Below are 17,563 nucleotides of genomic sequence, written 5' to 3'. Positions count from 1 at the left end.
GGTCCTGCCTATGTAAGAGCTGTTGGCTTGCCAATGTCTTATAGCCATGTTCTACAGAAGCATGGCTTAGTTATAGAAACCAGTGTCATAGTGCTTCTTATTCTTATAGCAGGCGGGGCAACACAGACAACGAGGGGGTGGTGGCACAGAGAGAATTGAAGAGAACACTAATGATGCATTGGCTGGAAAGAAAAATAGTACATCATTCACAGCACCAGCAGTGAAAGGACCCTAATCAAGATGAAGCAATCAGGACTTGGTTCATGCTCTAGACAAAAGAAGATGAAGGGAAGACGGCACTTTATGCCCAATTAGGAGGTAGCATATAAGTGACAAGCCCACGAATGGTAAGCAATGGGCGAGCTCCAAGTCCCTTGCAGAAAACAATCTATTGCAAGAGAGGCTTTCGGAGAATCTAAAATCTACGCATCGACACAAAGTGTCTATTGGACAGAATGATATTACTTTAGTAAATTTACCATGTAACAAATGATATAAAGATGAAAAAACATCCCCAACGTTATTTTTTCCAGCTCATTTTCATATTTCAATAATTAGTTTCTTTGGGAAAACCTTAAGAGCTCTAAGCAAATAATTATTTGCTAAATTCAGAATGAGGTCTATTTTTTTAATGTAATGCTTTCTGGATCACTCACATGGTTTCACACCAGTTTCCAGCACAAACAGATTGCAAGCACAAAAAGTAGGAGAAAAAAAAATGACAATCTTAAAAAGATCCTAAAAAATTGCTCGCTCCCTTTTTTACACAAGTCAGCATGTTCTCGTTAGAGGATAGATGATCCTAGAACTGCAAACATTTTGTTGATGCAATTTTTTAGCAGAGACAAAAAAAAAACGTCTCTGCACAGCCCCCCTCCCCAAATGTTTAGCTATATTCTCCGCTCCCTTTCAGGGAATCTACAAACCTTGTGTACCTTTAAAATACCCCCAGGAAAGATGGAAATATATCACGGATATATTATGGAGGAAAAATGTTATGCCAGCCTAAGCAAAAGAACCACAAAAAAAAGCATTGGCAGAGCAAATAGGTCTCACCTTCGCGATCTATTGGCCTTGCTCATGATGTGTTGCTGATGCTGAACAGCATTTTAATACAAACCATTTTTTAAAGTGCAATGCAGCTACCTAGCCACATCATTTTGAAGGCGTGCGTAGGAGTCATGATGCATGCGAAAGTCTGAAAGTACGATTTTTTCTTTTTTAATGTAAAATTTAGCAATCTGAGATGGATAGGCATATGTAAAACGAAATATTTAGCAATAGTGCAAATCCACATTGTGTTGTTTGAGGGCAGGGAGTGGACTGAAGGAGGGAGGAGATGGGGCAACTCCAGTAAACAATAAAAACATTTTTTAAAGTACCTCAATCACAGCGTGAGCAGCAAAGAAATGGTGGGGATGGTGTGGCGTTTAGCAACACGGAAGTGGGAGGGCAAAGAAGTAACACGGTCTAAAGTGTCCGAAAGGAACAAGCATTTACAATGTAATGGTCTCGGCATTCTTGAAGTTAGAGCTATTGGCATTGCTCATGACATTTTTATGTTTTTTTTAAACCTTTATTGTACCTTCTTATAGTTACAGAGCAAGTCGCCTACAACCCAGAGGGGCCGGCCGCTAATAAAGAGCAGTGATAGCCTTGCATAAATGAAGTCCACACAGTAATTACGCTGCCACTGTAAAAAGGCACATCACGAAATAGAGTTGAAGGTATTTAGCCAAAATCACATTGCAAATTAAGTAAGGTTTCGTTTTATGTTTTTTTTTAAATAACAAGAACAATCAGAAAATCACAATGCGGTCAATGAAAAGTAATAGTGCAGGTTAGCTGTACAAAGATTCATAGGACAGTATATATTGCTATGTAGTGTCTGAGGACCCTATCCGAAGTGAGGGAGGACAATCCCCCCACCCCCATTTTCACCCGTATGGTATTCCTATCCCTCCCATCTCCCTTCACTCCACCCCCCCCTCATCATCCGATTCCAACTGGTCATCTTCCGGCAGAGGGTCACATATGTCGCCACGGTACACATTCCACGGGGACCACACCTTATTCCATTTGCCTGGGCACGCTCGGCTCAAGTATACCGCCCTCTCAGTTATAATTATCTTGTCCATATTCATGCACCACTGCGACTTCGTTGGTAGTTCTGCCGCCCCCCCAACGCTGAGCAATATCTCTCTTCGCCACATGTTTTTGTTTTTAAAACATAAATAAATTGCATTGTCATTTACAATGCCAATAGCTTAATCGCTCGCAAATGCGAGACCTATTGCATTTGCACCCACAGAGCCACACACACAAAGCCACCCACACACACAGAGCCCCACACACACACACAGAGCCCCACACACACAGAGCCCCCCACCACACACAGCCCCCCACCACACACAGCCCCCCACCACACACAGCCCCCCACCACACACAGCCCCCCACCACACACAGCCCCCCACCACACACAGCCCCCCACCACACACAGCCCCCCACCACACACAGCCCCCCACCACACAGAGCCCCACACACATAGAGCCCCCCGAGCCCCCCCCCACACACACAGAGCCCCCCCACACACAGAGCCCCCCCCACACAGAGCCCCCCCACACACACACACACATAGAGCCCCACACACACAAAGAACCCCCCACACACAGAGCCCCCCCCACACCAGAGCGCCCCCCCACGCACACAGAGCCCCACGCACACACAGAGCCCCACGCACACACAGAGCCCCACACGCACACACAGAGCCCCACACACACACACAGAGCCCCACACACACACACACACACACAGAGCCCCCCACACACACACACAGAGCCCCACACACACACACAGAGCCCCACACACACACACACAGAGCCCCACACACACACACAGAGCCCCACACACACACACAGAGCCCCACACACACACACACACACAGCCCCACGCACACACAGAGCCCCACGCACACACAGAGCCCCACGCACACACAGAGCCCCACGCACACACAGAGCCCCACGCACACACACACAGCCCCACGCACACACACACAGCCCCACGCACACACACACAGAGCCCCCCCCCCACACACACACAGAGCCCCACGCACACACACAGAGCCCCACGCACACACACAGAGCCCCACGCACACACACAGAGCCCCACGCACACACACAGAGCCCCACGCACACACACAGAGCCCCACGCACACACACAGAGCCCCACACACACAGAGCCCCACACACACAGAGCCCCACACACACAGAGCCCCACACACACAGAGCCCCACACACACAGAGCCCCACACACACAGAGCCCCACACACACAGAGCCCCACACACACAGAGCCCCACACACACAGAGCCCCACACACACAGAGCCCCCCACACACAGAGCCCCCCCCCACACACACACACAGAGCCCCCCCCCCCACACACACACAGAGCCCCACACACACACACAGAGCCCCACACACACAGAGCCCCACACACACAGAGCCCCACACACACAGAGCCCCACACACACAGAGCCCCACACACACAGAGCCCCCCACACACAGAGCCCCCCCCCACACACACACACAGAGCCCCACACACACACACACACAGAGCCCCACACACACAGAGCCCCACACACACAGAGCCCCACACACACAGAGCCCCACACACACAGAGCCCCACACACACAGAGCCCCACACACACAGAGCCCCACACACACAGAGCCCCACACACACAGAGCCCCCCACACACAGAGCCCCCCACACACAGAGCCCCCCCCACACACACACACAGCCCCACACACACACACAGAGCCCCACACACACAGAGCCCCACACACACAGAGCCCCACACACACAGAGCCCCACACACACAGAGCCCCACACACACAGAGCCCCACACACACAGAGCCCCACACACACAGAGCCCCACACACACAGAGCCCCACACACACAGAGCCCCACACACACAGAGCCCCCCACACACAGAGCCCCACACACACAGAGCCCCACACACACAGAGCCCCACACACACAGAGCCCCACACACACACAGAGCCCCCCACACACAGAGCCCCCCACACACAGAGCCCCCCACACACACACACAGAGCCCCCCACACACACACACACAGAGCCCCCCACACACACACACAGAGCCCCAAACACACACACAGAGCCCCCCCACACACACACAGAGCCCCCCACACACACACAGAGCCCCCCCCCACACACACACACACAGAGCCCCCCCACACACACACAGAGCCCCACACACACACACAGAGCCCCACACACACAGAGCCCCACACACACAGAGCCCCACACACACACACAGAGCCCCACACACAGAGCCCCACACACACACACACACACAGAGCCCCACACACACACACACAGAGCCCCACACACACACACACAGAGCCCCACACACAGAGCCCCACACACACTGCCAAAATGTAGCACGATCCATTCCAAACGTTACCAACAGCGCCCTAGGAACGGTACAGCGGATTCCTAGCAGCGCGTTCAAGAAAACTGGCCTAGCTGGGTAGTGCAGGGCGTGACTGAACCAATAGAGTTAGGCTGCTACAGCAAACCTAAACACACAGAAAACGACACCGAAAAATACAATTTAAAAAAAAGACCTTACAGTCCTTGCACCGATACAATCACCGTTAGCTAGAGTCTATGTAGCAGAAGAAAAAAAAAGTGGTGCGTTACAGTCCCCCCTTTATGGGATGACTGGGTAAGGGAATAAGGGTTGTAGTTTGGAGATAGCATAGTGCAGTTCCAGCTGTGAGGCGTGGCCTGACTCGAAGCAGGACAGCCAGGGTACGTTGTCGGCGGCAGGCAAGAGTGCTGAAGTGGGTGTCTTGTGGCAGGGCGAACGACTTGCCTCAGTAGAGGGAGTAGATCCGGTCTGAGCGGGCCGGCAAAGCAGTGGATGTTGCGAGAGAGTGGATGTCTTGTTAAGGAGACTACTCGCCACTCTCCCCAGCCATGTGACTGCAGCGGCCAGCAACACACACAGGATTCCCTCATTTATCTACCCACCCGAGCAACGCTAGATTTCATTTCTCTGCTGCTCATTTTCGTTTCACTGGTCTATTGAGGACTTCTGGCTGTTTGGGAATCCCTTGTCAATGGTTGGTGCTATGTATGTATGTATGTATAGGCATTTATATAGCGCACTACTTACCCGTAGGGTCCCAAGGCGCTTCGACCGCTGCGAAACCCTTCCTGGCTTCCCTGAGAGATGGTCCCTTAATGGGTATCTCCAGGGTGAGACCAGGCATCCCCGGCGGTCTGGTGGGGCCGTTAGTGAAGATGAGGCAAGCTAATGCCCAGAGTTGCCGAGTGTGATCGCTGATCAGAGTGGGCACCAAGGCGAGAGAATTATCAAGTCCGCTGGCCCTGGTCCAGAAACCTGCCGCGCCGGGAATCGAACCCTGGTCCCGGGCCGTCCTCTGCTCTCGGGTCTGCCGCCTCTAACCAGTGAGCCACAGACAGTTCAAAATACTTAAGTGTGTATGGTGTTTATTGTTGTGTTGTATGTTCCGGCCTCATTATGCCTGTGTTCCTGTGCGTTGAGGGGTGAGGTGTCGGGGGCACGCCATACACCAACCATCTTTCTCCGAGGCATTAGCAGGAATGCCTCGGAGAAAGCCCCGTCATTTTCAGATTCGGGCGTGGTTTTCATTCTCTCCTCTTCCCATTGGCTGGAATGTAAAATTCCAGCAAATGGGAAGAGGAGAGAAAGAACCTAAAAAAACACCCCGCGAATCCGGGCTTGAACGGAGTGACGCCCCTCTCCTCCAATGGCTGGCTTCCGTTTAGGAAGCCAGCCAATGGAGAAGAGGGGCGGGTTCAAGCCCCACTACTGAAAACTAAATTTCTCGCCAGCGAGACTGCGCAACCTTTGCTAGGCCGAGACCTAAAAAGGGCCTAAATCACAAATCTCGCAGCGGCGAACCACAAATTAAGGATCAAGCTGTTCTTGATCCATGCGTCTTTAGAAACGGGAAGAGAAGTCTGTCCTGCGCTGTACAATTAGGGGACAGCAAAGAAGTAGTGACACTGAAATCAACCAATGGTAAACGCTAGGCAGGCTCCAAGCGTTTTTTATAAATTGTGTTTTGCAAGCGAGAGCGCTGCCTTACCCGTTCTCAACCCTAATAAGGGCTCAGCACAGGTGGTGGAAAATAAAAAGCCTTAGAAGTTATGGGGTTAATGTAAACAAACTAGGCCAATCACACTGGCCTTATACAAACTAGGCCAATCACACTGGCCTTCTATTTAAGACAACAAAATAATATTACAAAGAAGAGGATTCCAGTTCAGCTTAAATTGCTTACAACTAATCCCGGAGCCAGGGTTATTCCGGAAAACAACTTCATTTGAAACATCAGATGCAGTAAACAACCAGGTACTGCTTTTAAACTATGCACAAATCTTAAAACAGCACCATCCAGTTGCAAACAGTAATTAAAGTGCAATTGAATTACTATCAACTGAATGTGAATGGATACTTTAAGTGCAAACATTGTTTCAAAGCAGAGACCCTCAAAGTGTGGCTGTGCCTCAGCAATGATACATACAGTTGGGACCCCCGCATAAACCCTGGGGCAAGACTCGGATATCAGCCTTAACCAGCCAAAAAAGCTGTGCTCACGAAAAAAAAAAAAAAAAAAGAGATCTAAGCCAAATCACTAGGTTTCGCTTCTATGAAGTGAGGGATAGGCAAGCACAACGCCACTACATCCGCCCTATCTAAAGGAGACATGGCGCAAGATAAAACAAGCATTTGCAATGCAATAGGTCTCATATTATGAAAGTGTGAGCTATTGGTATTGTAATTGACACATTTTTTTTAATGTGTTGGATTTAAAAATATACAAATTAATAGCATTGTTATTCAAAAACCAATAGCTTACACTTTCCTAATGCAAGTCCTATTGGCTATGGCAATGCTTGTTTGTAGAAAGCAAGGACAGTGCTGTTGTGGTGCTGAGTGCTGTTGTGGTGCTGAGTGATGATGTGGTGGTGTCCCAGAGTGATATGGTGGCGTCCCTGAGTGATGGAGGGTGAAGTTGGAGGGGGATTAAAAATCGGTCCGCGCACATTAAAAAAACAAGCTCTCGGCATTGCTGTGGCGGGGGAGCGCATTCCTTTGACGTCTGATGCGGGGCGGGGGAGCGGCAGCCTTTGAAGTCTGATGCGAGGCACAGACAAATGGTGGCATGTTATGTGGCTGGCGTGCACGCGCCTGTCTCACATGAACTGTATGGTATCCATAGCCGCTTTGGTAGACTTTTCTTTTCCACTTACTATAATTTGTCAGCAATGTGCAAGCGCATTGGCAGGCGAGACCTAAAAAATGTACAAAATGACCCTGATACTTTAGGTCCACTCCAGTTAAGAACGTTGCTTATTTGCTATAAATGTGTCCTTTTCGCATCCAAATATGTAATTGCAGTGCATTTCTATGTAAAGTATTTCCTACGAGGCCAACGATCCAGGGACCATATTTGTATTTCAAAAATATATAGGAGTTTGTCTTTTCAATGAAAACATGCATACACTTTCTCCACCATGAAGCTCGTCGCAACTTATAAACTAATAAATAGCACTCGTACTTAGGCTGTATTTTCAGAATACCAAAACCGCATGTGGAACAGTTTCCCGACTCAACTGTATTCCTTCCCACTGGCATTGTTTGCCGCGTTTTACAGGCTGTGTAATAGAACCCATTAATAGAGGAGGGTGTGCGTACTTTGGCCTCAAGCGGCCATTTGTGAATAAGATAAACACATCGCATGGTTGCAGCCCCGTGTCCTGATCAAGGACTTAGGGGAGGTGAAAACACACATTAGGTTCTACAGTAAGAAGACTTTGCACTCAAGCAAGTTCATTCTGCTGCATAACATTTCCAGCAGGTCGTCTGTGAAAAAAAAAAAGGTTTTAAAGAAGGCAATTGTAGGCTTTTCTCAAACTAACACCTAGTGGGCATAATATTGCTGGGAAGAAAGTAAAAATAGGACTCGTGTCTGGAAGGGGCTGATTGGCTGTTAGTTCAAGAGACTCAGTGAGGGGAGGGAAGGGAGATGTTGCCTAAAAGAAAAACATGAACAACGTGCCACTGCTGCAATGAAACAAAGAAAAGGTTACAGGAGGGGGGGGGGGTTTGAAATGATGCGCCCTTTTGAGACTGCCCTACTGAGAGGCTTGGTGAGCAAAATAATGATGGATAAAACCCAGATCTGTGACTGGGGGTGAATGGTCTGCTAATGTGCAACATTCCGTCCATCAACTGGTGTGTTTTGCTGTTCACCCTATGTGGGAAGGGTATGCCCAGACGTGGGTCCCTTGCTCACTAAGCCACTGGAGTCAAGCTATCCTGGCTGAAGACGGCTGATAGCCAGAAAGCGGTCCTAGGATGCTTGATTCCGGCCAAGGAAAGACATGGCTTGGCAGTTCGGGCTGGACTGTTCCCTTGAGGCACAGGGCCAAAACTGATTTGCATATGGCCATGTCCGAACTGGGGTGGCTTGGTGAGCAAAATAACAATGGATTAAACCCAGATCTGTGACTGGGGGTGAATGTTTTGCCATTGTGCAACATTCCGTCCATCAACTTTTGTGTTTCGCATTTAAAACAAGGCAGGTGAAAGAGCGTTGGGGCAGTGCCAGGAGATCACACGAGCTGATGAGAGCGTGCACTAAACAGAGAGCCACTTAGTAGAGGGCGCACTTAGCAAAGAGACCAAAAAAATCAATAGCTGATGGTGACACGCTGCTCTGAAACAAGCGAAACAAGCTCTCGGAATTGCTGTGGCGGGAGAGCAGAGGCTCAGACAAATGGTGGTGTGCGAGTGGCTTCCTTTCAAGTTTGATGGGGGGGCGTGGAGCAAATGGCGAGCGCGCCCCCGTCGCACATGCACTGGCCATAATCCGCATTCCAAAGCCCTCTTGGTAGGATTTTCTGGTGCCCCTCTATATCTCTCACCAGCAATGCGCAAGAGCATTGGTAGGCGAGACCTAAAAATCTGGTATGTAGCCCACAGTGGTTACAAAACGAGTGCAACCTGTGGATACAGAGCAGGAAAACAGTCTCCATCCGACTTTATGCGAATGTCATCTTTAACATGGTTATTGGTTCAAACGCAAAAAGTTATGCTATCGACCAGAACTCTTTTAGAGTCCACGACCAATTTCAGGCATACTAAAATTGTGAACTCTTATTCTTGTCACGGTTTTGCTTTTCAACGCCTCTGTATATATTAGTCTAAGTATTAAAAATGAATCCTGATTTCATTAGAATTTGCAACAATTGAATTAGTGCATTTACATATGTAGCATGTCCTTTGCACTGTAAAAACAAAGTAATGTGTTCTCCAATTAATGGACAACTGATAATCCAAATACAGTATAAACATATCTTCATTTTTTTTTTAAATGCGTGTGAACTGGAGATGTAGTGGTTTTAGAAGTCCAAGAAATTACAGCAACCATGTATAGTAAGAGGGAGATGTGGCATATCACCATGTTAAGAATAACGAGATTTGACAAAACCAATCAATCCAGGGGCAGGATGGATACAACTAAACCGCTGCCGCAGATCCTGGCAACTAAATTACAGAGCCCCTCTAGGCAGCCTCTGGTGACAGCAATAAAAGCAAATGTTCTGCCTTCGCTAGCATATGGCATAGAAACCTTCCCGGAGAACTTTCAGCCTACCAGCAAGTGCAGCTATCTGGTTTGCTAAAGACATCTTCGGGACTTTCATAAAGGTGGCCTAGGAACGCATTCCACCAGTTGGTCACCATTAGCTTTTGGTTTGTAATTCATGTTTTTGGGATTTATTTGCTTTAGGCTCGCCAGGTCCAGTTTGTTCCTCCTAGTGCGTAAATGTTGTTTACTCTATTCCCCCACGATCTCGCTTTCTGTAAACAGGCCTTTAAATCTTGTTCTTATCTTGTCATATATGCTGTGCGTTCATAGACCGAGGTCAAATGTCAGGCGCCGGCTTCTGAGGGCAGGTGTTTACTTTTCATTTTCGGACTACAAAGCAAGAAGATGTGTGTGACAATCTTGCTGGATATTTGGGGTAAGAAAGAGGGTTTTTAAGCACTTGACAACATTTAAATCAAATGTCTATGTATTTCAGAATATATCAGAATTAGGGACACAAATTAAGCACCTTTTTTTGTTACTTCTGAAGTGCGTTCGAAACAAATGCTTTAATATGATCAAAACAAATCATTATACTATGTGATGCAATTTCCACAGATTTTCATTGGCTCTTTGCATAGTTTGATTAGTAAAACTTTGTCTGTGCAAATTTAAATGGTCATTACAATTGCAAAGGTGTTGTCTGAAATGGCAGTGCACTACCATACCATGCCCACTCCGCTCTTCGCCACTCTGCTCCACTCGACCACGCTGCACTGTATGCCGAGGAATTCAATGCCACTGCGCTCTATGCAACAGTCTGAGCAAATCCCACCCTACACCATTCCACACTATGCCACTCCAATACACAACCTTCTCTGCAACTCCACGCAACTGTCCTTTACGGCACTAACTTTTAGCCATGCTGAACAGCAGCCACACTGGTTTACAACATAGGTAAAATACAATGGCAAAGTAAATCGCTTTTGCATATAAGAGACCTATTGGCGTGGCCATTGCTTGTTATTTTATCATCGCAATGGTATTAACTTATTGGGCAAATAAAGATTTGAATTGTGTATCTGTTCAGAAGAGGCCTTGCCTGTCATTTCTAGATGGACCAGGGCCAAGATTTAATAACATTGTTGGTGCCAGTCTGTGGTGGCACTAACTAGCTAAAGAACGGCTTGGAATACATCCCAAGTAATTACTAGTGGCCAGCATTAACTGAAGCATCCCACTACTCACTTTTTTGCACCTTCAAAATGATCATGTCAGAATTGCGAGTCCCAGGACGTGTAGACCACAGTGTTTGGGGATAAATGAATTTTAAGTTCTCTGTCCGTGTTTGTTCTGAGAATTAATTTAAAATAGCGTATTGAACTAAAAGTCATCTTGTTTGACGGATTTAAATTATTGAGTTGCCAGGAGGTTACTTTGACACAGCACAGGTTAACCAGTCATCTGCATGCGCTCAAAGAAAGTTAGTCAATAGCTATGCAGAACAGCCACCCATTCACTAGATAAAAGTGCAAAATTTCAATTTGAGAAAGAAAAAGTTGCCAATCTCCTTTTACAACTGAAGAAACAGCAACATTTTATATGTAAGCATCAACAAAATATTCAGTAGTTTTGTGTGACTGGCATATACAATACCCATCCCTGCCCTCCTCCTCCCCCCCCCCCCCCCCCCCCCAAGAGAAAATTACCAGATCAAGTGAGCCATCAATTTTTAGTTTTTTCGCCGATGATTCACCCTCCTGGAGCTGGGCCATATACCTTCGAGTTTTGTTTGCATGCTTCTTGCTCTAGAAAGAAAAGACGACAGTCAGCTAATTAGAAACAGCAGTTAGGGAAAAAGTATCATTTTTATTACATCTAGGAAGGATTCAACCCACGTAAAAGAACAGTCTAAAACAGCAAATTATTTTCCCACAAACATTATTTGGATCAAGATTGTTTGCTTTGGCAGGCAAGTTGAAAATTGCTGATATGAGGAGGGAGATATGGTGTACAAATCATGGGGACATTCTGTTAACTATATTGCTGCTATGGTTTATAAAGTGTTGCACACAAGGAAGAGGGCACTGTTGTAACCAACCCATATATTGTTTCCAAATTACAATAGTTATGACTTTTGAAACCGCTGTCAATGAAATCTCAGGACTGAATGTAGCAGTATACAGTGGACTGGCAATTTAGTGTTTGCATGTGCTCAAATGGCTTACAAAAGTCATTTCATAAAGCAGTTGTTTGACAACAGGCCACCTCAAATTGCTGTTGAAATGCATTGTTGGTGCACGACTATGTGATTCAATTAGAACACCCTGCTTCCAAAAGACCGAGGTCTTTAATCTTCTGAAGTGTTTTATTGTGTGCATCAACCTACTCAGGCAGGAACTGGCACGGATATTACAAAGAGGCACTTCGTGAAATAGTAACAGATAGCTAGCTAAACAGCAAGCATCCCAATAGTCTTGGCACCTCACAGCTGAGCCACATTTTAGAAGCACTTAAATATAATTGCAAAATAATATAAAACCAACAATCTCAGATTGTGTTAGCGACATTATTACTGAATCAATATAGCACTGTATGGGAGAGGTTACAAAGTTGTCATGTGGCAGGTGTGGAGTTAGGGTTACTGTATTATTTTTTTATTTATAGACCCATGGGTATCAGAGCGCTTTACATACACAAAGGAAAAGAAAAAGAATTGCATAACATCGCTGAACATGAGTATGCATAAAGACAAAAGCAAAGACACAATACTTATGTATCCAGTGAGGGGAGAAGGACGCAGGTGGCTGACAGTCACAAAACTACCATCCTTGAAGGTCGAAGTGAGCGGGGAGTCTACTAGGCTATTGATGCCTGAGACGGCTGCCTTGGTGGGTAAAGTATTGGTTGAGAAGAAAGAGTTTCAGGTCCTTTTTGAAGCAAGAGAAGGAGGGGTTGCATCTGAGGTTGATCACGAGTGCATTCCACATCCTGGGTATGTTGCCAGAGAAGGACCGGTACTGGGACCTTTTCTTTTTCAGTTTCGGAGGGATGAGCAGAAGTACGTTGGTGCTTCTCAGAGTTCTGGATTTCCCTGCTTCTACTAGTTTGCTGTTTAGGTAGTTTGGGGACTGGGTGTGAACGGTCTTGCGAGTGATGCAGAAAATACATAAACCTTCCATGGGAAGCCAGTTGAGTTCGTAGAGGGTTGGTGAGATGTGTGCAAATCTTTTTACATCAGTTATGAGTCGGGCTGCCATGTTAAGGACTGACCTTAGTGGGGCTAGGTGAGCTTTTGGTGACCCTGTTAGGATGGCGTTTCCATAGTCCAGTTTAGAACGGACTAGGGATTGTACAATAGTCTTGAGATCATCTTGAGGTGTTTTAGGAAGTAAAGTGCACTTTTTGCAGAGTTCTTTATGTGGTCCTTCATTGACAAGTTCTTGTCCAGGGTAATGCCTAGTGACTTTACTGAGTCGGATAGGACGAGGGAGCAGTTTAGAACACCCAGCTCCTTGAGCCAGACTGAATTTGTTGGTGGTAACTTTTCTGAGAGAACAGTATTAATTCCGTTTTGTCCGAGTTCAGTTTTAAGTGGTTTGCGTTAAACCAGGTTTGGATCTTGGTATGAGTGGAATTGAGGTGTCGGACGTCACTGGGCGATTTGATTTTGTAGTATATGTGTGTGTCATCAGCATATAGGTGGTAATGAATCCCTGCTTGTTTCAAAATAATTGCAAGGGGTTCCATGAAGAGCGATAGTGATAGGATCGATTCTTGTGGGACTCCAAGTTTGACTCGTGTTGGTACAGAGAGGCAGGAGTTGATTTTAATCTGTTGCAAACGGTGCTGAAGGAAGGAAGTGAATCATTCTTGTACTGTGCCATTAATGCCACATCGGGTCTTCAGGCTCTCAAGTAAAGCTTGATGGTTTACTGTGCCAAATGCTGCTAAGTCAATAAGGATGAGGAGGCAGTACCTTCATCTATGGCTCTGAGGATATCATCTGCAATATTGAGCAACGCTGTTTCGGTGCTACTACCTTTCCTGAAACCCAACTGAGAGGTGTCGAGGAGGTTGAAGTTGTCACTATGTTTGTTAAGTTGTTGGAGAACGCACATCTCCAAAGTTTTAGCTAGAAACAGAAAGTTGGAGATAGGTCTGAGGTTGTTGAGCTAGTTGGGGACAGCCCCATGTTTCTTGAGTAAGGGTGTGATTTGTCCCAGCTGAAGAGAGTATGGGACACAACCTGAAGGGAGAGAGGAGTGGATGATTCTTGTCCAGACAGGGGCAATGATGTGGTTGAGTTTTTTTACTATTGTGGATCGGAGGGGGATCCATAGTGTGGGAAGAAGGTTTTAAGCTTGCAATTATATTGGAGACTTCGATTTCCGACATGGGTTCGAAGTTCGACCAATTAGCGTCATTTTTCAGTTGGAAGCGGGTCTGGTTGTCCATGGTGGCATTTCGATCTGTATGGTACTACTTTAATTATTTTATTTCCCGTCTTGAATATTTAGGTTGTAGGTACTACTCACTTTTAATCAACCTTTAAACATTCCAAGCAATTTTGCTTACAATTCAAACATATTCCTACAATGCAATCAATTTTCAGTTGTACCCATTGTGTATTGTTCCACACAGGTTAATGTTCGCAATTAAGTAATTAGCAAGGTTCCAGTCAGATTAAAACATATGGCTTATGCAACACTACATATGGGAAAGGGCTTTGTCGTCACTAAGTTTTCAAACATTGCTGTTCCTGCAGTTTCTACAGGAAATATGTGGTTTCTCCCGTTCTAACTGGAAGCCCAGTGGCTACATGGATATGTGAAATAACATCACATGTGGATTTGTAAAGCGCAAGATGTTTATTGTAACCCATCTCAATGGTACTCATTTTATCGACCTCAGATGGATGAAAGACTGAGGGGACTTGCCGAGATTTGAACCTGTGACTATGAGGTCACATGCCCTTGCAGTGAATGCATTAGTCCACTGAGCCACCAGACCCATTTACACTCTTTCACGAAGCAACACAGAAGAATATGAAACAGAAATCGTAAAAAAGTACATTGCATTCAAACCCTGGGCACTGAGAAAACAATCCCAATCCTACCACTAGAGTAGTGCTGATAAACAAGAGCTCGCAAAATAGGTCAATTCGCAAGTATTTGTGCTACTAAAGCCTTGTCCATTGGCACATGGCGAACAAGCTTTATGTAGAAACACGAATTAAATAACGATTATAGAATTTACATTTGATCTTCAGCACCTGATAGTGCGCAAGTTTCTGCGACTCAGAGATGAGAACGGCACTGCAAACTTTACACTGGGTATCGGTGAAAATATGACTGTTCTCCCGGATGAGGCGATGCACTAAAAAGACAAGAGATAACAATAGAACATTACAGGGCTTTGACCACCAAAAGTCATTGATGAAAGACGCAATAGCCTTGCTTCTGCACAGAAAAATCTGAGAGTGCAGGCAGGGTAAATACCAAAGCATGTCACTTGGATTAAAACAGTAGTCCTTAAAAGAGAATGGTTCAGACACGAAAGAGAAACACAAAGGTAAATGGATGCTCGCCAGCAAGTGTGGCTTATTAACTGAGAAATGCTCGAGGACACGAAAAACGGACATTACACCCCCCACACACTCACCCTAGCCCCCATATTCCCTGAATCAAGCAGCTTTTCACCTTCTGGTAGGTTAAAGAAGGCCACAATCTCTAATCAAAACTCCGTTTTTGTTGGGAAATGACCATCTCGAGTGGTCGCCTACCTGAGTCGATCCCATTGGACCATAGTCCAAGACTCACCACCTATGCAATAATTCCTCTACTACTCCTTCACGTCACCACCTCTAAAGCTCGCACACACCCATGTCATCTTTCCTTGACTCTAGGTCGTTGGCCTTTCCCTTCCTAGTCTCACCTTCTTCCTCGCCAACCGCCATATAAGGGTCAAGCTCCTCTTGTTCCGCCATTTTCTCCCTCTGTGCTTTGAGTCTGCGTTACACTCTGCAGCAGAGAACGGAGAGGAGACGCAAATCGAATTCTCGCGAGACTGAACTGCCTGACGTGAAAAGGAAGTAAAGCACGCAACGCATGCACTGTAGACTTCCTTCACATTTTGGCGTTGGTCGGAGTTTACTCGTAGGTAGGATGCGCGGCCGTATCCCTCTTGCGAATATTTTCAGGCACTCAATGCGACCGCCGTGATGTTATTCAGATTTTACAAGAGCGGTCGTTCGTTTCCCATCTCTCGTGTACTAGTTTTATCCAGGGCAATTACAAGAGACTGCTAACTGCCTGTTTCTAACATGGCTGCCAAAGGACAAAAAGCCGGAGATGCGTTGCCTAGGTGATCCTAATGACAGTCACACCACTTTTGAAAATTAAAAGACGTGTAGATAGAGTTTTTTTTCAACATTTACGCCAGTAGCTTTGTTTGCATTGTGGTGCTTGTACTTCCGTAGCAACATTCTGTGACGAAAAAGTGGAAGGATTTTATGGCAAGGTAGGTAAGCCAATACTGTGCAAACGGAGCAACCACAAACTAGAACATTCATGTAAAACTATTTTTAATATTACTGTGGTGTTCGGCCAGGTGCAAGGTAAAGCCGCAACGCAAATATTTGTGCTGAATGGATAAAGACTCGGCAGTTCAACTGGGGTATCGCAGAGTGACCATGAGCGATCACTTTGCCTGTATTTATGCCCTAGGGCTGCGCCTGGCCCTTGGGCTGTGTACTGAGATCAATCAATCAGTCAATCATTTGTAAAGCGCACTACATACCCGTGAGGGTCTCATGGCGCTCTGGGGGGGGGGGGGTCTTGAGTATCCTCCTGAAGGTCAGCAGGTCTTGGGTCTGTCGTAGGCTCAGTGGGAGGGTGTTCCATGTCTTGGCGGCGAGGTGGGAGAAGGATCTCCCACCGGTGGTTGTTCTTCGAATGCGCGGGACGGTGGCGAGTGAGAGGTCGGCAGAACGTAGCTGGCGGGAGCCTTCTGTTGAGGTAGGCTGGGCCGGTCTTGTGGAGTGCCTTGTGTGCGTGGGTGAGGATCAGTCGTGCCAAGGCGTTTTGGATGCGTTGTAGTCGTTTGATGAGCTTGGTCGGGGCTCCCGCGTAGAGGGCGTTTCCGTAGTCGAGTCTGCTGCTGACGAGGGCCTGGATGACTTTCTTGTATCTGTTGGGATCCATCTGTAGATTGTTTTGTATTGTATTGTAATTGCATTTATATAGCGCTTACTACCCCTGACGAGGCATCCAAGCGCTTTTTCGGCGGGTAGCACGCTACTCCGGGACCCATAGAGGATTAGTGTTGAATTAGTATAGTGAAACATGCAAGTACATTTTAAGTGGTGGATAGGTTAGTCAGTTATTTGGATTTGGAAAGATAGCAGAAGGATAGAGGAGGACAAAGGTTTGTATTTATTTATCGCTTGTTGAAGCACGCTATTCAGGAAGCCCATAAAGGATTAGTGGTGAATTAATGTGGTGAAATATGAGGTAATTTCAGTGGTGGATATTAGTCTGTTACTTGGAGTGAGAAGGCTAGCGGAGGGATAAAAGAGGAAGAAAGATTTGCATTCTTATAGCACTTGTTACCCCTGATGGGTGTTGAAGCACTTTTCTGGCGAATAGCACGCCACTCCAGAACCCATTAAGGATTAGAGTTGAAAATTAGTATAGTATAAATATGAAATAATTTAAGTAGTAGATATGTTATTCAGTTATTTGGGCAGTATATTAGTATAGTTGAATATGGAATTTGAGTAGTGAACATGTTAGTCTGTTAATTTTGATTGAAAAGGATAGTGGAGGGATAAAAGAGTGAAGGATTGTTGTTTTTTTAGGTCTTAGCAGTAGGAAGAGGCTTTTGGGTGA

The 17,563-nt window shown here is 46.3% G+C and overlaps 1 protein-coding gene across 1 annotated transcript in view; it reads right to left on the bottom strand.

The window, feature by feature from the left end:
• ZNF346 (zinc finger protein 346) overlaps window positions 1-16,020 on the bottom strand; it is an 85,375-nt gene extending 69,355 nt beyond the window's left edge. Inside the window, exons 1-3 of the mRNA XM_086931772.1 lie at window positions 15,609-16,020; window positions 14,947-15,050; window positions 11,381-11,479 (exon numbers count right to left, since the gene is read on the bottom strand). Of these exons, the coding sequence (XP_086787898.1) occupies window positions 11,381-11,479; window positions 14,947-15,050; window positions 15,609-15,660 (255 nt within the window). The 5' untranslated portion in view covers window positions 15,661-16,020. The remainder of the gene's footprint in view (window positions 1-11,380; window positions 11,480-14,946; window positions 15,051-15,608) is intronic.
• Window positions 16,021-17,563: the final 1,543 nt, after the last annotated feature.

This window comes from Lissotriton vulgaris, chromosome 7 (assembly GCF_964263255.1).
Source record: "Lissotriton vulgaris chromosome 7, aLisVul1.2, whole genome shotgun sequence".
Classification (NCBI taxonomy): Eukaryota; Metazoa; Chordata; class Amphibia; order Caudata; family Salamandridae; genus Lissotriton; species Lissotriton vulgaris.
The sequence above is the reverse complement of the archived record's forward strand: the minus strand, read 5'-3'. Positions and strand labels throughout refer to the sequence as shown.